The sequence below is a fragment of the Aquarana catesbeiana genome, linkage group LG10, assembly GCF_042186555.1.
Source record: "Aquarana catesbeiana isolate 2022-GZ linkage group LG10, ASM4218655v1, whole genome shotgun sequence".
NCBI classification, from domain to species: Eukaryota; Metazoa; Chordata; class Amphibia; order Anura; family Ranidae; genus Aquarana; species Aquarana catesbeiana.
The window spans coordinates 18809877-18835581 of record NC_133333.1 but is presented as its reverse complement, the minus strand read 5'-3'; the positions used below and the strand labels follow the sequence as shown (position 1 = coordinate 18835581).

General features: G+C 44.5%; 1 protein-coding gene across 1 annotated transcript in view; it reads right to left on the bottom strand.

Moving 5' to 3' along the window:
- Positions 1 to 25296, bottom strand: part of LOC141110421 (uncharacterized) — a 366841-nt gene extending 341545 nt beyond the window's left edge. Inside the window, exons 1-4 of the mRNA XM_073601766.1 lie at positions 25179 to 25296; positions 24563 to 24673; positions 21942 to 22088; positions 15555 to 15686 (exon numbers count right to left, since the gene is read on the bottom strand). Of these exons, the coding sequence (XP_073457867.1) occupies positions 15555 to 15686; positions 21942 to 22088; positions 24563 to 24673; positions 25179 to 25230 (442 nt within the window). The 5' untranslated portion in view covers positions 25231 to 25296. The remainder of the gene's footprint in view (positions 1 to 15554; positions 15687 to 21941; positions 22089 to 24562; positions 24674 to 25178) is intronic.
- Positions 25297 to 25705: the final 409 nt, after the last annotated feature.

Below are 25705 nucleotides of genomic sequence, written 5' to 3'. Positions count from 1 at the left end.
TGTTAGACAGGGGCAGAAAAATTGGGCCTTAGGCACTGGTGCTGGTGCCACAACACTGCAACCCCTCACAGACACTCTAGTTGGAATGCAGGAACGAGCCCTGCTGCAAAGTATTACATCAAAAATTGTAATTACACGCCCCTGTTAAACAGGGGCTGAAAAATTGTGCCTTAGGCACTGGTGGTGGCGCCCAGAACCAAAAATGTTCTTACAAGCTATCAGCGTGATGATTGAGGAGGAAGAGGATAATTACTCAGGGATAGTCACTCAGCATCAGCATAGGCAGTCTTTGAAGGGATCTGAGATTTCAAAAAAAATTATTCGGTTACATCAGCATCAGGTGCTTGGTAGCTGGTGGTGATCCAAGACTCATTCATTTTTATGAAGGTCAGCCGATCGACCGAGTCGGTGGACAGACGCACCCTGTGATCGGTTACCACGCCTCCAGCAGCACTGAATGTGCGTTCCGAAAGAACGCTGGATGCAGGACAGGCCAGTAGCTCAATTGCATACTGTGCAAGCTCTGGCCAGTGATCCATCCTCAAGACCCAGTAACCCAGAGGATTTTCGGTGGGAAAGGTGTCCAAGTCTGATCTTGCCCCTAGGTATTCCTGCACCATGTAAAACAGACGCTGGCGATGGTTGCTGGAACCGATCATACCTTGGGGCTTCGGACCAAAAAATTGTCTGAACGCATCGGTCAGACGGCCACCTTCTCCACCGCTCCTTCTTTGACTGACCGAAGCCTCAGCAACACGTTGTCCAGAAACAGGAGTTTGTAACCTCCCAGTCTCTGGGAACGCGTTGCACAGACCTTTCTGCAAGGCCTCCCGAAGATGTTTCATCCTCTGCTCCCTCTGCGATGGCAAGATAAGGTCCGCAACCTTACCCTTGTAACGTGGATCAAGGAGGGTTGCCAGCCAGTATTGGTCCTTCTCCTTGATACCACGAATACGAGGATCCTTACGCAGGCTTTGCAGGATCAGGGAGGCCAAGCAGCGTAGGTTTGCTGAGGCATTCGGTCCGGAGTCCTCTGGGTCACTAAGAACGACATGGTCCGCAGCCACCTCCTCCCAGCCACGTACAAGTCCATGTGTTTCTTGGGACTGATCCCTTAAAGACTGCTGCTGATGCTGAGTGCCAGGCTCCACCTTCATACTGACACAATCTTCCTCCTCCTCCTCCTCCTCTTCCTCCTCGTCCTCTTCCTGTGTGATCGGCGGGCACGCAGGAACACTGTCTGGATAAAGGGGGCCTTGAGAGCTAAGGAAGTCCTCCTCTTCCTGCCTCTGTTCTGCCTCAAGTGCCCTGTCCATTATTCCATGCAGCGTGTGCTCCAACAGGTGGACAAGGGGGACAGTGTCACTGATGCATGCACTGTCACTGCTCACCATCCTCGTGGCCTCCTCGAATGGTGACAGGACAGTGCATGCATCCCTGATCATGGCCCACTGGCGTGGGGAAAAAAAACCAAGCTCCCCTGACCCTGTCCTGGTGCCATAGTCGCACAGGTACTCATTGATGGCCCTCTGCTGCGTGTGCAGCCGCTGCAGCATGGCCAACGTTGAGTTCCACCTGGTGGGCATGTCACAGATTAGGCGGTTCTTGGGCAGGTTAAACTCCTTTTGGAGGTCCGTCAGCCGAGCACTGGCATTATATGACCGGCGGAAATGCACACAGACTTTCCTGGCCTGCCTCAGGACATCCTGTAAGCCCGGGTACCTGCCCAAGAACCGCTGCACCACCAAGTTAAGGACGTGAGCCAAACAGGGCACATGGGTCATTTGTCCCTGTCGGAGGGCAGAGAGGAGGTTGGTGCCATTGTCGCAAACCACCATTCCTGCCTTAACCACTTGCCGACCGCCGCACGACTATATACGTCGGCAGAATGGCACGGGCAGGCAAAAGGACTTACATGTACGTCCTTGCCTGCCCGCGGGTGGGGGGTCCGATCGGACCCCCCCCCGGTGCCTGCGGCGGTCGGCAAATGTCCCCCGGCGATCGGTGGTGAGGGGGAGGCCATCCATTCGTGGCCCCCCCCTCGCGATCGCTCCCAGCCAATGGGATCATTTCCCTGCCTCTGTATTGTACACAGAGGCAGAGGAAATGATGTCATCTCTCCTCGGCTCGGTATTTTCCGTTCCGGGCCGAGGAGAGAAGACTGAAATGTGAGTGCACAACACACACACACACAGTAGAACATGCCAGGCACACATTACACCCCGATCCCCCCCCCGATCGCCCCCCGATCCCCCCCCAATCACCCCCCCCCCCCCGTCACAAACTGACACCAGCAGGTTTTTTTTTTTTTTTCTGATTACTGTATTGGTGTCAGTTTGTGACAGTTACAGTGTCAGGGCAGTGAGTGTTAGGCCCCCTGTAGGTCTAGGGTACCCCCCTAACCCCCCTAATAAAGTTTTAACCCCTTGATCACCCCCCGTCACCAGTGTCGCTAAGCGATTTTTCTGATCGCTGTATTAGTGTCGCTGGTGATGCTAGTTAGTGAGGTAAATATTTAGGTTCGCCGTCAGCGTTTTATAGCGACAGGGACCCCCATATACTACCTAATAAATGTTTTAACCCCTTGATTGCCCCCTAGTTAACCCTTTCACCACTGATCACTGTATAACCGTTACGGGTGACGCTGGTTAGTTTGTTTATTTTTTATAGTGTCAGGGCACCCGCCATTTATTACCGAATAAAGGTTTAGCCCCCTGATCGCCCGGCGGTGATATGCGTCGCCCCAGGCAGCGTCAGATTAGCGCCAGTACTGCTAACACCCACGCACGCAGCATACGCCTCCCTTAGTGGTATAGTATCTGATCGGATCAATATCTGATCCGATCAGATCTATACTAGCGTCCCCAGCAGTTTAGGGTTCCCAAAAACACAGTGTTAGCGGGATCAGCCCAGATACCTGCTAGCACCTGCGTTTTGCCCCTCCGCCTGGCTCGGCCCAGCCCACCCAAGTGCAGTATCGATCGATCACGGTCACTTACAAAACACTAAACGCATAACTGCAGCGTTCGCAGAGTCAGGCCTGATCCCTGCGATCGCTAACAGTTTTTTTGGTAGCGTTTTGGTGAAATGGCAAGCACCAGCCCCAGGCAGCGTCAGGTTAGTGCCAGTAGCGCTAACACCCACGCACCGTACACCTCCCTTAGTGGTATAGTATCTGAACGCATCAATATCTGATCCGATCAGATCTATACTAGCGTCCCCAGCAGTTTAGGGTTCCCAAAAACGCAGTGTTAGCGGGATCAGCCCAGATACCTGCTAGCACCTGCGTTTTGCCCCTCCGCCTGGCCCAGCCCAGCCCACCCAAGTGCAGTATCGATCGATCACTGTCACTTAAAAAAACACTAAACGCATAACTGCAGCGTTCGCAGAGTCAGGCCTGATCCCTGCGATCGCTAACAGTTTTTTTGGTAGCGTTTTGGTGAACTGGCAAGCACCAGCCCCAGGCAGCGTCAGGTTAGTGCCAGTAGCGCTAACACCCACGCACGCACCGTACACCTCCCTTAGTGGTATAGTATCTGAACTGATCAATATCTGATCCGATCAGATCTATACTGGCATCCCCAGCAGTTTAGGGTTCCCAAAAACGCAGTGTTAGTGGGATCAGCCCAGATACCTGCTAGCACCTGCGTTTTGCCCCTCCGCCCGGCCCAGCCCAGCCCACCCAAGTGCAGTATCGATCGATCACTGTCACTTACAAAACACTAAACGCATAACTGCAGCGTTCGCAGAGTCAGGCCTGATCCCTGCGATCGCTAACAGTTTTTTTGGTAGCGTTTTGGTGAACTGGCAAGCGCCAGCGGCCTAGTACACCCCGGTCGTAGTCAAACCAGCACTGCAGTAACACTTGGTGACGTGGCGAGTCCCATAAGTGCAGTTCAAGCTGGTGAGGTGGCAAGCACAAATAGTGTCCCGCTGCCACCAAGAAGACAAACACAGGCCCGTCGTGCCCATAGTGCCCTTCCTGCTGCATTCGCCAATCCTAATTGGGAACCCACCACTTCTGCAGCGCCCGTACTTCCCCCATTCACATCCCCAACCAAATGCAGTCGGCTGCATGAGAGGCATTTTTATGTCCTCCCGAGTACCCCTACCCAGCGAACCCCCCAAAAAAGATGTCATGTCTGCAGTAAGCGCGGATATAGGCGTGACACCCGCTATTATTGTCCCTCCTGTCCTGACAATCCTGGTCTTTGCATTGGTGAATGTTTTGAACGCTACCATTCACTAGCTGAGTATTAGCGTAGGGTACAGCATTGCACAGACTAGGACACACTTTCACAGGGTCTCCCAAGATGCCATCGCATTTTGAGAGACCCGAACCTGGAACCGGTTACAGTTACAAAAGGTACAGTTACAAAAAAAGTGTAAAAAAAAAAAAAAAAAAAAAACACAAACAAAAATATAAAATAAAAAATAATAGTTGTCGTTTTATTGTTCTCTCTCTATTCTCTCTCTCTCTATTCTCTCTATTGTTCTGCTCTTTTTTACTGTATTCTATTCTGCAATGTTTTATTGTTATTATGTTTTATCATGTTTGCTTTTCAGGTATGCAGTTTTTTATACTTTACCGTTTACTGTGCTTTATTGTTAGCCATATTTTTGTCTTCAGGTACAGCATTCACGACTTTGAGTGGTTATACCAGAATGATGCTTGCAGGTTTAGGTATCATCTTGGTATCATTCTTTTCAGCCAGCGGTCGGCTTTCATGTAAAAGCAATCCTAGCGGCTAATTAGCCTCTAGACTGCTTTTACAAGCAGAGAGAATGCCCCCCCCCCCCCATCGTCTTCCGTGTTTTTCTCTGGCTCTCCTGTCTCAACAGGGAACCTGAGAATGCAGCCGGTGATTCAGCGAGCTGACCATAGAGCTGATCAGAGACGAGAGTGGCTCCAAACATCTCTATGGCCTAAGAAACCGGAAGCTACGAGCATTTTATGACTTAGATTTCGCCGGATGTAAATAGCGCCATTGGGAAATTGGGGAAGCATTTTATCACACCGATCTTGGTGTGGTCAGATGCTTTGAGGGCAGAGGAGAAATCTAGGGTCTAATAGACCCCAATTTTTTCAAAAAAGAGTACCTGTCACTACCTATTGCTATCATAGGGGATATTTACATTCCCTGAGATAACAGTAAAAATGATTAAAAAAAAAAAAAAAATGAAAGGAACAGTTTTAAAATAAGATAAAAAAGCAAAAAAATAATAAAGAAAAAAAAAAAAAAAAAAAAAAAAAAGCACCCCTGTCCCCCCTGCTCTCACGCTAAGGCGAACGCAAGCGTCGGTCTGGCGTCAAATGTAAACAGCAATTGCACCATGCATGTGAGGTATCACCGCGACGGTCAGATCGAGGGCAGTAATTTTAGCAGTAGACCTCCTCTGTAAATCTAAAGTGGTAACCTGTAAAGGCTTTTAAAGGCTTTTAAAAATGTATTTATTTTGTTGCCACTGCACGTTTGTGCGCAATTGTAAAGCATGTCATGTTTGGTATCCATGTACTCGGCCTAAGATCATCTTTTTTATTTCATCAAACATTTGGGCAATATAGTGTGTTTTAGTGCATTAAAATGTAAAAAAGTGTGTTTTTTCCCCAAAAAATGCGTTTGAAAAATCGCTGCGCAAATACTGTGTGAAAAAAAAAAATTAAACACCCACCATTTTAATCTGTAGGGCATTTGCTTTAAAAAAATATATAATGTGTGGGGGTTCAAAGTAATTTTCTTGCAAAAAAAAATAATTTTTTCATGTAATCAAAAAGTGTCAGAAAGGGCTTTGTCTTCAAGTGGTTAGAAGAGTGGGTGATGTGTGACATAAGCTTCTAAATGTTGTGCATAAAATGCCAGGACAGTTCAAACCCCCCCCCAAATGACCCCATTTTGGAAAGTAGACACCCCAAGCTATTTGCTGAGAGGCATGTCGAGTCCATGGAATATTTTATATTGTGACACAAGTTGCGGGAAAGAGACAAATTTTTTTTTTTTTTTTTTTTTTTGCACAAAGTTGTCACTAAATGATATATTGCTCAAACATGCCATGGGAATATGTGAAATTACACCCCAAAATACATTCTGTTGCTTCTCCTGAGTACGGGGATACCACATGTGTGAGACTTTTTGGGAGCCTAGCCGCGTATGGGACCCCGAAAACCAAGCACCGCCTTCAGGCTTTCTAAGGGCGTAAATTTTTGATTTCACTCTTCACTGCCTATCACAGTCTCGGAGGCCATGGAATGCCCAGGTGGCACAAACCCCCCCCAAATGACCCCATTTTGGAAAGTAGACACCCAAAGCTATTTGCTGAGCGGTATAGTGAGTATTTTGCAGACCTCACTTTTTGTCACAAAGTTTTGAAAATTAAAAAAAGAAAAAAAAAAATTTTTTTTTTTGTCTTTCTTCATTTTCAAAAACAAATGAGAGCTGCAAAATACTCACCATGCCTCTCAGCAAATAGCTTGGGGTGTCTACTTTCCAAAATGGGGTCATTTGGGGGGGGGTTTGTGCCACCTGGGCATTCCATGACCTCCGAAACTGTGATAGGCAGTGAAGAGTGAAATCAAAAATGTACACCCTTAGAAATCCTGAAGGCGGTGATTGGTTTTCGGGGTCCCGTACGCGGCTAGGCTCCTAAAAAGTCCCACACATGTGGTATCCCCATACTCAGGAGAAGCAGCAGAATGTATTTTGGGGTGCAATTCCACATATGCCCATGACCTGTGTGAGCAATATATCATTTAGTGACAACTTTGTGCAAAAAAAAAAAAAATAAATAAATAAATTGTCACATTCCTGCAACTTGTGTCAAAATATAAAATATTCCATGGACTCAACATGCCTCTCAGCAAATAGCTTGGGGTGTCTACTTTCCAAAATGGGGTCATTTGGGGGGGGGTTTGTGCCATCTGGGCATTTTATGGCCTTCAAAACTGTGATAGGTAGTGAGGAGTAAAATCAAAAATGTACGCCCTTAGAAATCCTGAAGGCAGTGATTGGTTTTCGGGGCCCCGTATGCGGCTAGGCTCCCAAAAAGTCCCACACATGTGGTATCCCCATACTCAGGAGAAGCAGCTAAATGTATTTTGGGGTGCAATTCCACATATGCCCATGGCCTGTGTGAGCAATATATCATTTAGTGACAACTTTTTGTAATTTTTTTTTTTTTTTTTGTCATTATTCAATCACTTGGGACAAAAAAAATGAATATTCAATGGGCTCAACATGCCTCTCAGCAATTTCCTTGGGGTGTCTACTTTCCAAAATGGGGTCATTTGTGGGGGTTTTGTACTGCCCTGCCATTTTAGCACCTCAAGAAACGACATAGGCAGTCATAAATTAAAGGCTGTGTAAATTCCAGAAAATGTACCCTAGATTGTAGGCGCTATAACTTTTGCGCAAACCAATAAATATACACTTATTGACATTTTTTTTACCAAAGACATGTGGCCAAATACATTTTGGCCTAAATGTATGACTAAAATTGAGTTTATTGGATTTTTTTAGAACAAAAAGTAGAAAATATCATTTTTTTTCAAAATTTTCGGTCTTTTTCCGTGTATAGCGCAAAAAATAAAAACGGCAGAGGTGATCAAATACCATCAAAAGAAAGCTCTATTTGTGGGAAGAAAAGGACGCAAATTTCGTTTGGTTACAGCATTGCATGACCGTGCAATTAGCAGTTAAAGCGACGCAGTGCCAATTTGTAAAACGTGCTCTGGTCAGGAAGGGGGTAAATCCTTCCGGGGCTGAAGTGGTTAAGTTGGCGTGGCGTCAACCACCTCTGAACCTGCCCCTGCAGAGCTGACAGAACCTCTGCCCCAGTGTGGCTCCTGTCCCCCAAGCACACCAGCTCAAGCACCGCATGGCATCTTTTGGCCTGCGTACTTGCGTAGCCCCTTGAACGCCTACGGAGCACCGCTGGTTCTGAGGAAGAGGCCATGGAGGAAGAAGAAGAGGAGGGGGTGGAGGAGAGAGGTGTGTCACAATCAGCATTTTGGAGGCGTGGTGGCGGAACAACCTCCAACACTACTGCACCTTGTCCTGCATCCTTCCCAGCTGCCAGCAGAGTCACCCAATGCGCCGTGAAACTTAGGTAACGTCCCTGTCCATGCCTGCTGGACCATGAGTCAGCGGTAATATGCACCTTACCGCTGACCGCCCTGTCCAGCGAGGCATGGACATTGCCTTCCACATGCCGGTAGAGAGCCGGAATCGCCTTCCGTGAGAAAAAGTGGCGTTTGGGTACCTGCCACTGAGGAACCGCACATTCCACAAACTCACGGAAGGGGGCAGAGTCTACCAACTGAAAAGGCAGCAGTTGAAGTGCTAGCAATTTTGCCAAGCTAGCATTCAACCGCTGGGCATGTGGATGGCTGGGAGCAAACTTCTTTCGGCGGTGCAGCAGCTGGGGCAGGGAAATTTGCCTGGTACAATCTGACGTCGGTGTACCAAAAGCAGATTGCCCACAAGTACTTGGCTGTGACACACCTAATTCTACACCTTCATTCCTCTCACTGCAGGTCTCAGAGAGGACTGAAGGTCTAGTGGGGTTGGAAATCTCAGCTGATGAGGAGCAAGGAGAGATCCTCTTTGTTCTTTGGTGTGGGTCTTTTAGATACGCTTGCCAACGAACTGCATGGCAGGTCAACATATGTCTGGTCAAGCATGTGGTACCCAAGCGGGAGATGTTTTGGCCACGCGAGATACGCTTGAGACATATGTTGCAAATAGCAGCGGTGCGATCTGATGCACTCGTCTCAAAAAAGGCCCACACCAAAGAACTTTTTGAATAACGCGCAGAGACTGCAGCGCCCTGCACATGTGGAGCTTTGGGGTGTGATGCAGTCAATGTTCTGCCCTTAGGCTGGCCCCTGAAGGGCATCCTGCCTCGTTGGTGATGTGCCGCCGCCTCCTCCTCCTCCTCCTCCTCCTCTCTCCTATCAGGCACCCACGTTGAGTCAGTGACCTCATCATCCCCTCCCTCCTCATCACTGGAGCAAACCTGGCAGTATGCTGCAGCAGGGGGAGCATGACTGCCAGATTGCTGTCCTTCTTGGGCACCCCCTCTGTCCGTGCTCATGTTACTGCCTTCATCGAGCTCAGTATCGTCATCAGAGCCTTCCAAACGCTGGGCATCCTCCTGGAGCATGTACCCAACACTGTGGTCAAACAGTTCGAGGGAATCCTCATGAGGACATGGTGGAGCTAGGGAAGGAGTCACTGATGACATTGAGCTGAGGGAAGAGGCCGCTGCTTTGCCAGACAAAGCACCCTGGGCATGGGTGAGAGAGGATGAGGAGGATGAGGACGGCTTGGTCATCCACTCGACCAAGTCTTCCGCATGTTGCGGCTCAACACGGCCAGCTGCCGAAAAAAAGGCCAAGCGTGTCCCATGGCCACGTGCTGATGAGGATGCACCGTCTCCACGACCAGCACTAGACACAGAGCCTGCTTGCCCTCTCTTATTGGCTTGTGACTGTCTGCCTCTCCTTCTTGGCCTTCCAGACATACTAATGGCCTGTAGCTGCACTAAGCTGGGATAGAACACCAGTAATTTTCTTCAGGTAGCTTTATATACTGTAACCAGACAAGCCTGCCTGTCAGTAGGAAGATAACAGGAACGGATCTAGCTGAACACTGTGAGCAGGACGCACTGTACTAAATGTAAATAGTCTAGCTGCCTGACCGTTGTACTAATAGGATCAAATAGAACACCTGTAATTTTCTTCAGGTAGCTTTATATACTGTAACCAGACAAGCCTGCCTGTCAGTAGGAAGATAACAGGAACGGATCTAGCTGTACACTGTGAGCAGGACGCACTGTACTAAATGTAAATAGTCTAGCTGCCTGACCGTGGTACTAATAGGATCAAATAGAACACCTGTAATTTTCTTCAGGTAGCTTTATATACTGTAACCAGACAAGCCTGCCTGTCAGTAGGAAGATAACAGGAACGGATCTAGCTGAACACTGTGAGCAGGACGCACTGTACTAAATGTAAATAGTCTAGCTGCCTGACCGTGGTACTAATAGGATCAAATAGAACACCTGTAATTTTCTTCAGGTAGCTTTATATACTGTAACCAGACAAGCCTGCCTGTCAGTAGGAAGATAACAGGAACGGATCTAGCTGAACACTGTGAGCAGGACGCACTGCACTAAATGTAAATAGTCTAGAAGATAACAGGAACGGATCTAGCTGAACACTGTGAGCAGGACGCACTGCACTAAATGTAAATAGTCTAGAAGATAACAGGAACGGATCTAGCTGAACACTGTGAGCAGGACGCACTGCACTAAATGTAAATAGTCTAGAAGATAACAGGAACGGATCTAGCTGAACACTGTGAGCAGGACGCACTGCACTAAATGTAAATAGCAGGAACGGATCTAGCTGAACACTGTGAGCAGGACGCACTGCACTAAATGTAAATAGTCTAGAAGATAACAGGAACGGATCTATAGCTGAACACTGTGAGCAGGACGCACTGCACTAAATGTAAATAGCAGGAACGGCTCTAGCTGAACACTGTGAGCAGGACGCACTGCACTAAATGTAAATAGTCTAGCTGCCTGACTGTGGTACTAATAGGATCAAAAGAACACCAGTAATTTTCTTCAAAATACTGTAACAAGACAAGCCTGCCTGTCAGTAGGAATATAACAGGAACGGATCTAGCTGAACACTGTGAGCAGGACGCACTGCACTAAATGTAAATAACAGGAACGGATCTAGCTGAACACTGTGAGCAGGACGCACTGCACTAAATGTAAATAGTCTAGAAGATAACAGGAACGGATCTAGCTGAACACTGTGAGCAGGACGCACTGCACTAAATGTAAATAACAGGAACGGATCTAGCTGAACACTGTGAGCAGGACGCACTGCACTAAATGTAAATAGCAGGAACGGATCTAGCTGAACACTGTGAGCAGGACGCACTGCACTAAATGTAAATAGCAGGAACGGATCTAGCTGAACACTGTGAGCAGGACGCACTGCACCAAATGTAAATTGCAGGAACGGATCTAGCTGAACACTGTGAGCAGGACGCACTGCACTAAATGTAAATAGTCTAGAAGATAACAGGAACGGATCTAGCTGAACACTGTGAGCAGGACGCACTGCACTAAATGTAAATAGCAGGAACGGATCTAGCTGAACACTGTGAGCAGGACGCACTGCATTAAATGTAAATAGTCTAGATAGAAGATAACAGGAACGGATCTAGCTAAACTGAATACAGTGTATATATATATATGCAACACCTGGGATGCATATATATACACAATACACTGTAAGTGCAGCTAACTGACTGACTGTTCTGCCTAATCTATCTAACTCAAATCAAATGACACTGTCTCTCTCTCTCTCTATCTCTCAGCACACCGGAACACACACTACATAGGGCCGCCGTGCAGGCGGCCTTATATAGTGTGGGGTGTGTACTAAATCCCCTGAGCCATAATTGGCCAAAGCCACCCTGGCTTTGGCCAATTACAGCTCTCTCTACTGACGGCGCTGTGATTGGCCAAGCATGCGGGTCATAGTGCATGCTTGGCCAATCATCAGCCAGCAATGCACTGCGATGCCGCAGTGAATTATGGGCCGTGACGCGCCACACGAATTTAGCGCGAACAGCCCATATCGTTCGCAATTCGGCGAACGGGCGAACAGCCGATGTTCGAGTCGAACATGGGTTCGACTCGAACACGAAGCTCATCCCTACTAACTAATAAAAACGTAACTATTACTAACTATTAAATGATAGGTATTGGAATTTCCTTACAAATTTGGCTGTTAGTGAACGTAACGAAGACAAATTTATCCGAAATTACGAATTATCCGAAATAACAAATGCTGCATCTAAACAAATGGAATAGAACAAATTAATAATTATACAAAATTGTATTAATATTATTGTAATTTATTATTATTAATTTGTTATGTTCCATTCGTTTAGATGTGGCATTCGTTATTTCGGATAATTCGTAACTTCGGATAAATTCGTATTCGTTACGTTAACTAACAGCCAAATTTGAAAGGAAATTCCAATACCTATAATTTAATAGCTAGTAATAGTTAAGTTATTATTAGTTCGTTATCATTTCAGATTTTCAAATTTTCGGGGTTTCAAACTTCAGAATTTCAGATTTTTTTCAAATTTCCAAATTTCCGTTTTTGTTTGAATTTTCTAATTTCCGTTTTTTTCCGAATTTCCATTTTTTTCGAATTTCTGAATTTCAGATTTTTCTCTAATTTCCGTTTTTTATCGAATTCACAATTTTTTTAGAATTTAGGAAGTTCAGTTTTTTTTTCAATTTACGAATTTCAGATTTTTTTTTGAATTACCGAATTTACACATTTTTTAAAATTTCAGAATTTCCAAATTTTGTTGGAATTTACGAATATTCGAATTTACAAATATTCGGAAGAGTTCGTCAAATGGGTTCTTCTTCATTCGGATATTTCCGAATTAACTAATTTGTCGAAATTTGTTAAAAAACTAATTCAGAAGGAAATGAATTGCACGTCTAATAATTACATTGGTCCAGCTTGGAGCAATGCAGCTATGTATATACTATACCTGTAGGATCCTGCTAGAAGCTGAAATCACTGTAGTAGACTGCTCTACTCCAGTGATCTCCACTAACTTCCAGGTCCCGGGCTGATTGGCTGCTTGACCCACCACCAAGACAGGGTAAGTCCTGGGCAGACAGCGAGCAGGCAGGGGGTCACAGTGGCAACTTTTGATGGGCACAGTGGCATTTGATGGGGCACAGTGGCACTATTTGACGGGCACAATGGCACTTATTGATGGGGCACAATGGAACTTTTTGATGGGGCACAGTGGCAGCATTTTATGGGCACAGTGGCTGCGTTTGATGGCACAGTGGCTGCGTTTGATGGCACAGTGGCTGCGTTTGATGGGCACAGTGAGGCTGCAATTGATGTTTTTTTTTCAGAATTTTTCAGTTTGTTTGCGCCCCCTCCAAAACTTTTGAGCACCAGCCGCCACTGATGGTAACTGATCCTGGCGGTCACCTTTGTGACTGCTGATGAACAGAGGGAATTCTGGTGTCTGTCAGGGCTCAGACTGCAGATAACCAGGGACCAGAGGTGACGCAGGTGGTGACCCCGATGTGATATCACAGGCTGCTAGAAACACTCCAAGAGAAAACCGCTGGAAGGGCAAATCATTGGACGGTCTGGAAGCAATCACAAGTAGATGAAATCATATTAAAAGCCAGTTGTCTTCAAGGGCGTAGATAAAGGGAGGGTCAGGGGTGTTCAAACCCCCCAGAGCATCCTGGTAAAATGCCCAGACAGTGTCCCTGCTGTTTAGCCTCAGCTTTAGCACTCTAGAAGCAATCAGAGTTTCGGAGTGCAGCAGCAAGCCCCCCTTCTATTGTGCCCCATCCCCTCAGTTTAATAAGGGGTCCCCCTGATAATACCCCAGTTGAAGTCCCTTAAGATGAAACGTGTAGGGTTAATACGCCGGCCGTGGCCACCTCTTACTGCGCTGTCTTTTATTTGTTCATTTTTATTGAACATTTGTTTCTGGATATCCGTTTTTTCGCTGCTAATAAATCCTACCATACGGATTTACACCATGTGGAGATTCTTTTTTTCCCCTACATGCCTTTAATACCACACATCCTACCCGGAGGAGAAGCCCCCAGTAAGCTGATACCTGTTTGGCGTTGCAATCTTCTATTTATCTCCCTGATAGGCGTCCTTGATGCTCATCTGCCTACTGGAGAGGTTATCGTGCAGCCCATCTTGAGAGCTCGGCTTCAGGTCTCTGTTTCCATGCCTTATTGACCCACCACCATACGGTGAGCTGGGTCCATCACTCCTAGTAAGAGTACCTATTTCTCCCCTTTTCCCTTTAATGGTGAAGGCACTCCTGGGTGTACATCCACCATTAAATACATCCACCCCAGAGACTATTTGACTTATACAGAAGTTGCCTCCTTATTACATCCAATGTTGCATCTGTCCCCAGCTGCTTCTAAGACCAACAACAGAGCGATCAAAGACCACTGATCACTCAGTTCTCAGCCTTCAGTGAGGAAAAAGTGGTGACTGTCAGTCCCTGGTTCTGCCCCCCCTCCCCCAAGCTCAATGGAATGCCAGGTTGTGGAGGGGGCAGGAGCGGCTGGCTCAGGGTCTCAGTGGCTCACTGAGAGGCTGAGCGAGCTGCTGGTCCAGGCATCTGTGTGAATTCTGGCTTTAAAGTGAGGATCTTTCCACAGCCTGGACCTGTTGAGCGATGTCAGCTGACAGCGGGCTATAGCTGGCTGTCGGCTAAAAATGGGTCACAAAAGTGCATAATGAACTGCGCTCATCTCCAGAAGTACAACCAAGCAGTATGCCGTCCCTTCAGAGCACATGCACTAGTGACATCACTTGCTGCTTTCCATGTGAATATCTCATAAACACCACAAGTTTAGGAGATATTCACTGTACCTACATATAAGTGTTATTATAGGCTTACTTGTTGGTACAAGTTCAAATAAAAGCCAACCATTTTGACCTGGTGCAAAGGGCACCATCCTGTAGGCAGTGCACAATATTGGTCTGGCCACATCTTGAGTATGTCATCCAGTTCTGGTCACCGGTACTTAGGAAGGATGTGTTGGAACGGGAGAGAATGCAAAAAGGGCAACAAAGCTAAAAAGGTGATGGAGGATCTTAGTTATGAGGAATGGCTACACATACTAAATGTATTTTCCCTGGAGAAGAGATGTTTAAGAGGTGACATGATCGCAATATACAAATATTTAAATGGAGATCCTAGCATAGGGAAAAAAATATTCAGTATCCGGTCGCTTAAGAAGACACGTGGCCACTCAATGAATTTGGATGAGAAGTGGTTTAACCTTAGACTGTGTAGGGGCTTTTACAACAGTCAGAGCGGTAAAGATGTGGAACTCCTTTCCACAATTGGAGGTGTCAGCAGGAAGTGTCGATCAATACACTGTTGAGAACTGGATGCCTGTGTCACCAACATATACACACAGTATATAAAATGCTACTTGATTGTGTCAGAGAATTGGGTGCCTATAATGAGTAGCATCCGGTGTTCAGTATACATTTGTCTATGTTTTTATCTACAAATATTTTTTGCATAATAAATTTATATTTTTCTAAATTCATTGTGTAAATCCATACTGTACCATGAGTCCATTTTGCCTCCATTTTCCAACATATACACACACATTGGCCCACCACAATCCCCAGAACCTTTGCCTTCTCCTCTTGCCCTAGGCATCGGAAGGAACTGGCTTTGGCCACCTCCCCCTAGCAATGAAAAGTGAGTCATGGAGGCAGACCGATCCGATGGTCATTGGGATAATACAGCTGAACGACAGAAGCTTTTCCAAAATAAAGATGGCAGCCTCATACATCTCTATCACTGCAAAGCACTGATAGGGTTAAAGACTAATTTTGATGTGGTTTGGAATGTATTTTCATGTCAAATGCTTTTTAATTAAAATAAATAATTACATACAAACATATAATAATGTTGAAATACCTAATGTGGAACGTTGGAAAATGCAAGTTTGCTCACTGCCAGTACATTGTATATTCGTCTCTTGATCACAAGGGGACTGCGATCGGCATGATGGGCAAACAAGTCCATTGGCCTGGAAACTGGTAGCTGGCACTGTTAGAACATGATAATGTTATTAAAAAAAAAAAAAAACATAAGTATGATACAAAAGTATTCGTAAAAGGCAATTTTAAAGTCTTAATAATTAAGCAGAATTATTTTATGGCTCTATGTAAGCTCAGCAGGTTTTGGGTTAGATTAACCCTTAAACATCAGTTTTTGTATTGTTGAAATGCTGCCAAAATGCATTAGGGTCGAAATTTGGGTGGGTTTTAACGGTGTAATGGCTTTAAATGGCTCGTGAGGGTTAGAGAAGTCCCATTCAACTATCCTGGACCTCTTCTCGTGTGAAAAAAAGGGCCCTCGTTAGCTGGGAACAAGGGTAGATAATAATGAACCATAACAGTAACCCTAACCTTTTATTTATAAACAAAGTCATGTGATCATCATGCCAGTGCTAACGAGGCAATTCCATGGCCATGGTGTCATGTTATGTGTCAAGTTCCGATTGTCCAAAAATATGCGAGGTGTGAGTTTGTGAAACCACACTGCTCTAATTACGTAACCCAATAGCCATGAAAATGGAGAGATGCGGTATTTGTGCTGTTTCTTAATAAACCTTACATTGATGAAGGTGTAACAAAGGTGTGATTTGATTAAGGTGACTCATGTTTGAAGCTATAGATACTGGGGAATGTTCCCAACATCCATTGGACCTTGGATAAGTGGGGAAACATCTTCAACATTACAGAACAGCTCCACAGAATATAACTAACTACTATTAGCTAAACATGTAGAAAAGGTTTTACTGACAGTATCAGACATTCTCTTGTATCATCTTAGTCACCAGACAATATACCAGAGATGAGCCTTAAATCTGAGTTTCTTACTGTCCTCCAAAGTTCTTCACACAGACATGAGTCCCAGTGCAAAGTATTAACCAGCAGAAAAAGTTACCTGGTGATTATTCGGTCAATGGTGTGTGTCCGGACACCTGACTGTCACACCTATACGAGTTTGAAGGACATTTCATTCGAAAACCATGGCTGTTAACATGGAATTTTACATTTTGTGGCCTCCAGTCTTCTGGGACAACTTTCCACAATTTTTTTTAGTGTGTCTGTGCGAATTTGTACCCATTCAGCCAAAAGAGGATGGCCAGGTACTTGGAAAGGAAGAACTGGTTTGCTATCGGTATTTCAATTCATCCCAAAGGTGTTCATTAGGATTGAGGTCAGGGCTCTGTTCAGGACACAAAACAAAAACTCATCAAACCATATCTCTATGGAGCTGGCTTTGTGCCCAGGGATACAGTCATGCTGGAACAGAAAAGGGCCTTGGCCACAAGATTGGAAGCACACATTTGTCAAAAATGTCTTTATGTTGTATCATTAATTGTACACTTTACTGGAAACATCTGAACTCCATGTGGAGGGTGGTCCACAGACGTAGGCCATATAGTATAAGATAAAAGACAACAACAAAACATTCCAACTCACCAACCAGTCTGCTGACCAACCAAATTAACCTGTCCAACAGTCTGCGTTAAAAACAGACTGTCCAACGCAGACTGTTGGACAGGTTAATTCGGGTGGTCAGCAGACTGGTTGGTGAGTTGAGCTATAGAATGTTCTGTTTTTGTCTTTTATGCATCTGCCCTTCCATATAGTAGTCTCCCTATAGAGGGGCCCTGAACTGGAGGTGAAAGTTTCTTTATGGAGAGGCCCCTTGACTGGAGGTGGCAGTCTCTCTATGAAGATCCTCCATAGAGAGACTGCTACCTTCAGTTCAGGGGCCCTTTCATAGAGAGATTACCACCTCCATTCCAGGGGCCCCTCCATAGAGAGATTGCAACCTCCAGTCCAGGAGCCCCGCTATAGAGAGATTGCAACCTCCAGTTCATGTGGCTCCTTCATGGAGAGACTCCCACGTTAACCTCTAACAACCAATCAGGGAATGGTAATGATGCTCAGCAGCCTCAAGCAACCGATGAGTGAGCGGTAATAATGTGAAGTGACCTCTAGCAACCAATTAGTGAGCAGTAATGATGTGCAGTAACTTCTAGCAGCCAATCAGTAAGCAGAAATGATTTGATAATGTAATGTCTAGCAATCAATTAGGGAGCAGTAATGATATGCTGTAACCTCTGGCAACCAATCGCAATCGCTGCCTGATCTGCTGCAGTAAACAGATTTTGAGTCTAGCTGCTATTTATTGTATGTCACAGAGTAGGTGAAAAGTGTAATCGCATGGAGGGGGGCGAGAAAAAAATGGGACTATTGGAGCCTTAATAAGTGGATCCTGATTCATATATTTATACAAAGATAATTTATAAGTATATAAAAATATAAATATATGAATTTTGAATGCATTTGAACAAACTCAGTTTTATTTTATTTTTTGGGGGATGGGAGAGTGCAAGTAGCTAGTCTTGCCTGGGGGTGCAAAATAGTCTAGCACTGGCCCTGCTCCTGCCTCTGCTCTCTGGCTGACACCTGGGCTATGCAAGCCAGCTCTATCAGAATCAGCCATGCTTATTGTTTTCACTGGGAGAAAAGCTTTTCCAGTGATTGCATTGGGGGAGCAGATCTCCTGATGGAGCCTTACAGAAGGATGCCCTGTGCACCTCTCTGCAGCAGCTGAAAGTCATTTTCACCCCCTCCAGCCACCTTTCAACTGCTACAGGGAGAGACACAGACACAGGATATCGTCCCTGTAATTGCTTCCCCAGGACTGATCCCCCTCCCTGTTCTGCCTGCTTCTGAATCCCCCCCACCGTGTGTCCCCCTGTCACTGTGCCCGCCCTCCGGTACTGCGACACTGCAGGCTTCCCTGTCCTGAAAAAAAAATAACAAATTGTACAAAAAAATATTATGAATAAACATTGTAATAAATAATTTTAATAAATTGTAAAATAAAATAATTTAAAAAATGTTTAACATTTAAAAAAAATTATATAATTTTTTTTTTTTCATGTAAAAAACAAATAAGAAAGGGCTAATTCACACAGGTTTTCTGTTATGTTTGTGTCCGCTAATAATGATTATGTTGGCTGTACGGTGCCCCATGTTTTCTAACCGCAGCCCTGGCTATATTGCAATTACCGAAAGCTCAGACCTACTCTTTTTTATCTCTTCAATAGTTTTATTTGTGAAGTCTACAGTTGTAGTCATTCTTCATAAATCATTCATTGTGAATTGCAAACCTACTATAAATACATGATTAAAAGTTTAAACCCTTGTTAACCCCAATTGCTTTTTATTAACCTCATCATTACTTTCTTCTTTTAGCTTTTTTTTTTTCCTTTTTTTTTTTTTTTTTTTTTTTTTACAGATCATACAAAAACTCAAAAAATTTACATTATTTCGTTTGTAGCTCAACCTTAAAAATACTTTTTTTTTCCCAGAAACATAACTTCAGGGGCTTTATTAAATGGGGCAAAGCACAGAATAGAATTTCACTGTGGGTGACTTATAAAATACCTTAATTCCCAGATGGAAAAATAGATTTTGCACATTGCATATTACGGCTATGCTACAATAATCTAACCACGACGTAACATCTCCCACCCCTCCATCCTATTTGGTTTCTTTTGGACCAAAACAGTATTTGGGCTGTCATTTCTGCATTGGCTCAGCCAACATGCACAAGACATGCAAACATGGACAGCTAGCTGTGGTTAGAGAGATTTCCCCTCAAATTCTGTCCAACATTGTTCAAAAGAAAGTGTGAAAATGTTAAAAAATACACAGGAGACGGCTTGGGACAAGTCCTTTATTAAAAAAAAAAAAAAAAAAAAGATTCCAGCGATGTAATCCAATAAATCCATGCTCCTACTCCGGCGATGTAATCCAATTCTCGATCTCCAGGGATGGATGATCTCCAGCGACTGCAGCGAGGAACACGCACGATATCCTGCCTCTGCCGGAGGCACCCAGCCAATGATGTGGCGCCAGCTCTTATGTAGCTGAGGGCAGGGCCTCGGGGTGACCCCGCTCCCCTCCGATGCACTGGGAATCCTGCATTGCATCAGAGTCACCCGTACATGTCACTGGGAAACCCTGGCGTTTCCCCTTGTCAGAGGGGGACGGGGTCACGTGACGGGTGGCCCCGCCCTAAGCTACATAAGAGCTGTCAAGCTGGCGTGTGTTCCTCGCTGGAGTCACTGGAGATCATCCATCGCTGGAGAGCGAGAATTGGATTACATTGCTGGAGTAGGAAAATGGATTTATTGGATTATATCGCTGGAATCTCTTTTTTGTTTTTTATTTTTTTATTTGTGATTCACAAAAAAAGTGTCAAAAATGTTAAAAAAGACAATAGCAGGTTTTTGACAATTCCTTTATTAAGGTCTTCTTCTTTCCCAGCTTCTTCTGGGCTTCCTTCAGTTTTCTTCTTCTTCCTCCATCTTGTTCTTCCCCTGCTTCTTTCTCTGCTTCTTCCTCCGGCCACTTTTAATGACAATAACTTGCATATAAGCCTTTAAAATGAGCACTTTTGATTATTCATGTTCGTGTCCCATAGACTTTAACAATGTTCGTGTGTTCTTCCGAATTTTTTTCCTGTTCGGTATGTTCTAGTGCGAACCGAACCGGGAAGGGGGGGGGGGTGTTCGGCTCATCCCTACTCACCAGGAATGGCGGCAGCAGCACCCATGAGTCGATCCGAAGATTGTCTTCGGGTGCCGACATCGCGGCTCCCTGGACAGTTAAGTGTCCATATACTAACACTATTTGTAGCTCCTGACTTTTTTTTTTTTATCAGGCGGAACTGCGCTTTGAAGTGGTTGTTAAGCCACTCTAACCTGTATACACCATCAGCACTGCCTCCTATTGTAGCATCCCCCTCTGCATGTGATTTATAAAAATAAATGCTGCAAATACCTATTTTCACTGCCAAGATTGAGATCACATGACCGGCCAGCTTTCTCCTTTCCTCCTCTGAGAGATGCAGAGGGCGGGGCTGAGATTCCCCTGCTGATGTCAGTCTGGAGGGGAGGAGAGAGCTGGCTGGTCATGTGATCGCAATCTCGACTTTTAAATTAGGTATTTACAGCATTTCTATTTTTAAATCATTCACAGAGGGGGACACTGCAATAGGAGGCAGTGCTGATGGTCTATACAGGTTAGTGTTATGACAGCAGCAGGAGGGGGGAGGGGCGGCTCACACACAGACAGAGAGGGGAGGAGGACACAGGAGCAGAGAGGAGAGTAGATAGCAGGCTGCTGATGAAACTGACCACAGTGTTAGGGCTCAGTAGCCAGGATACACCGTGGTCAGTTTACAGAGAGGTGGGGAGAAACTGGCAGGATCAGACAGGTGTTTTAGGTGTTACAGGGAGCCAAATGACACAGGACAAGCACTGTGTCATATAACATGCTTTAAAGGAGCAGGATCCATTTTTACCAGGATCCAGTTAACAAACGCTTTAAGCAAATTCTGGGAGGCAGTGGAGTACAGAAAAGCCTGGCACGCTATGGTCCATGAGGTCACGAAGAGTCGGACACAACTAAATGACTGAACAACAGCAAGAACAATTAAAATATTTAAAGATACCTGGAAACTTGGGGGTAGACTGCACCCAATCATTTTGATTTTTTTTTATACTATTTATGAAATGAAATTTATATGAAATATTTAATTTACTTAAAGCGGGGTTCCACCCAAATTTTGAACAATATCTGTATGTATTCTCTTCCTTGCCTAGATGCTGACATGCCGTTTAAAAAAATTTAAATCGCCGTAATTACCTTTTATTTTTCTATTCTTCTTTGCACTTCCTGGTTCTCCTCCCGTGGGAGTAGGCGTGTTTCTAGCCTCTCCCAGACTCCTGGGAGCTAGTCTCAGGCTTCCCAGGATGCCACTGAGCATGTGCGGGAACGAGCGGTGAATGCTGGGAGCACAGCATTCACCACATCCAGGAAATAAATGCTTGTGGGCTTCAAATGACCACAATGAAGATGGAAACCGCCTGCAGTGAATAATATAAGTTATTCTTTCCGACGAAATCTGACACAGGCGGACATATTACACACACAATATGTGAGTATGTAATGCTGAGAAGAAAAGTTTGTGAATGAACTAAAAAAAAAAAAAAATGATAGATAGGTGGACCCCCGCTTTAACTTTGAAGAATTGATACACTTTTATGTATAGAGGTGAAATTGATTTCACATTGGGGATATATATATTGGGGTTTGTATTTCGGGAAATGTAAATATGTGACTATAAAATTATTAATATTGTGAATATGTTAATATTTTGTAAATGAGAACATAAAAATATTAATAATAAAATAAAGGAACTTACATTGGGGTAGAGGTGGGGTGCAGTTATTGGTGTTGCAGCATGAAATCCCTATCTTCATTGTGCCGCCGGTATAGCTGATGCTGCCCCTTTTATTACACTTGCTATTCGACACACATGACTGTATATAGACATTAGTGATGTTTCTCCCTGCACAATAATTATCACAGTAGCATTATACAGCTGCAATATAATAATCTAGAAACAAAAACCGGGTCCCCCGTGCTCAGAACTTAGCAGCACTCAGTCCCCGATATAACAGAACAACCATGCAGGGCCCCCGGATGAATGGATTCCAATGGGAGAGGGTTTTTTTTTTTTTTTTTTGGTGGGTCGCAGAGTACTGTGTTCCGAGCCCACCCAGTTGTATGATAATAGCAAATAAGCAAATTAATATTCACTATTGTCACACGAATCCTCCCCCCAGCCAATCAGGAAGTGGATCCTGAGACCCGTCAGGCGCTTTGGGGAAGGACAGGCGATCCTATTGGCCACCTAGGAGGAGGGGGGAGGAGATTCACAGCGTAAGCCGCCATGATGCAGAGGAGGAGGAGCCACTGCCTGTCACACCTAGATGGGGTAAGTGCCTGGACGTCCGAACCAACCGCAGGGGTGCGGGTGACCCTACGGCGGGAAGGAGGGGGTGTCACAGGCCGGACCGGGGGGGGGTAGTGGTTTGTGTCCCGCCGGCCGACCGGAGAGGGTGGTTGTTTGCTACGCCCCCCCCCCCAAAAAAAAAAAAAATAAATAAATAAATAAATCACCAGCAGCCACTGGTAGAGTGGCCAGAGGCCAGCTGCAATGAAGGAATAACTGGGTTCCAAAAAGAAAAACGAGAAAAAGAAGAAAACGATGAAGGAATAAGAAAGGAAAAGGAGAGAAAACAAAAAAGAAGAAAACAAAATAAAAAAATATATAAAAAAAAAATATAATTAATGCCAGTAAAACAAAAATAAGATAAAATAGAATAGATTAATTGAAATAAAAAATTAAGTATAAATGAAAACATTCTTAATTTTTTATGTTCATTTTCATAATAAAAATGCAAAACACACAAAAAAAAGAAAAAAAATGTTTGTTGTTTTTTTCATTTAATGCATCTTCTGTTATTTACCTGTATAAGCCTCCATTGCGTAGATATCCACAAGGCCTGAGACTGCTGTTGGGAGCCATCATCTTGCATGTGCTCTCAGCAGCCCCAACAGACTGAGAGCAGTTACTCAAGTGATACTATAGGCTATAGCTACATAAAAAGGTGAGGGGGAGGGGCAAAGGAGCTAGGCCAGCAAAGATAATAATTAGACACTCCCGGAAGAGGGATGGCTATGATGTGCAAAGAGAGAGGGGGCTGTGCTAGGGAACTGACTCTTCCTGGAGTGGTTACATTCTCTATGAAGTTCTGAGGCATATGGCAAGTGATCAAAAAAATAATTAATGTAAAAGAAAAACACTAAGTAATCATTTAAAATACTTTATTTTTATGTGTTTTTACCTGCAACATTTTAGGTCAGTAACAGGAGCTCTATAATTGAAACCTGTCATCACATAAACATGGATGCTGCCATTTCTGATTATTCTGCTAAGCCTTGACACCAAGAACACAAGCTCAGGGTCTTCTGCTTGGGGGACATGATTATCTTAAGAGCACCAAGCCCCAATGCCGGACTTTATTCACAACACAACTGACCCATTGTGTGCCCCTATCTGGTTAGCAGGTGGAATTCTCAAGCATCAAGCAAGAACTAAAATCTGTTTTGGGTGGACTGACCCTTTAAGACATGATAATTTTTTTACACAGTGGACTAGACATACTAGAGAACTTAAAGAGGTGTTCCACCTGGGGAAAAAAAAAAAGACAGCAGCTACAAATACTGCAGCTGCTGATTTTTAATATATGGGCACTTACCTGTCCAGGGAGCCCGTGATGTTGGCACAACAGCCGATTTTCAGATCGGCTGTCGGGTGCTGCTGCCGCCATTCGTCATAAGGGTATCTGGTAGTGAAGCCTTTTCGGCTTGACAGCCGGTTCCCTACTGGGCATGCACGAAGCGCGTTACACTTTCTAACTGGGCTGGCGGCAGAGGAAGGAGGAGGGGACCGAATTTCCGAGGGATGGCGCCATGGCGCTGTCTCCAGGAAGTGGGGATGGGTACCTGTCAAAAACAGGTACCCATTCCCCCTCCTCCCCCATGAAAGGTGCCAAATGTGGCACCGGAGGGGGAAGAGGAAGAAGATAAGCAGAGGTTCCACTTTTGGGTGGAACTACACTTTAAGACACCATAAAACAAGCATGGCCAAGACAATACAGCCTTGAAATATCAAGAGTATTAGAGTAGACATATTAGAAGCCCTGAAGCCACCACAAGACAAACATGGTTGAGAAAATACAGCCTTTAAGAATCATACATACAAGACTATGAATACTAGAGAACCAAAAGCCACCACAAGACAATCTTGGCCAAGGCAATACAGACTTCAAGGATCAGGGAAACCTCACAAACCCATCGGAGAAATTCACTTTCACTCGCTCTACTTAGAATTATTTGCTTTGGTTGGATTCCTGTCCTCATTAAATAATGAAAATAAAAATTGATTGTACTCCAGAAACATTTTGCAAGGCTTACCTTCAGTGGTCTCTCTATAGGCCACGCCGCAACTGTAATTAGGCATACATATCTCAGAAGATCCCGTGCAGGAATTTAGTCCCATACATTTGATGCATGAAAGAGAATGACCTGAAAAACATATTAGAATATAAGAGTGAATATTGATTGACAGACAGAACCCCTTGCATGAACACTAGCTTCCATTTATTGTAAAATTGTATTTATTACAGGTATTTAAATGGCGCCATCAATTCACACAGCATTTTAAATATTGTACATTCACAAGTCCAAGCCTTCAAATAGCTTACAATCTAAGGTTTCTCTCGCTCACATACTAGGGATAATTTACACAGGAGGCAATTAGCCTACCAGCATGTCTTTGGAGTATGCAAGCAAAGGGAGAACAAGTAAACTCCATGTAATCCTGGCTAGGATTCAACCCCATAACCCCAGGGCTGCAAGAAAAAAGGGCCAACCACTAAACCCAAGAATAAAGATGTAATATATGGCCTGGTGATCCAACCAGCAACACACCTAACTATCTCATCGACTATGACGGGAAGTGGAGCTTCTCATTCCACAGAGATAGCATGGATGTAGTTCAAAATCTATCCCCTGCTGGGATCAGACATACCTGGTGTTATGAGGACACAAAGCAGGCAGAAGAAACTCAGCAGACCGATCATCCTCCACCCAATGTGTTCTGTCCTGGTGTCACCTCCGTCAATACTGCTGGAGGTCAACGGTGAACCTATTTTATGTGAAGTCTGGACGGCGTGATTATGACCAATGGTATGAGGAAACTAAAAATTCATCCTTTCAATCAATATCCTAGATTGTTTTGGAAATATGCAGCAAAACAAGTTAGAAGACAAGAACTTCCAGTTCTATTTGGTAGGAATGAGAACGTAACAAAAAAAAAAAAAAATTAAAAAAAAGAGAGACACATGCTTTATTTTTTTTAATAATGCTTTAGAGACATAGACCCTGATTTATCAACCTGTAATATTACCAAAGTCATCTTAAAGTATACATAAGGTATGCCACGTGGCCTCACAACCAATGGTATTTTAGCATTTCTTTAATTGCATTATTTATTTAATTTGTATTATTTATTGTATCTAAATCCAAGATCAAATATGTAATAAATTGCAGTTTCTA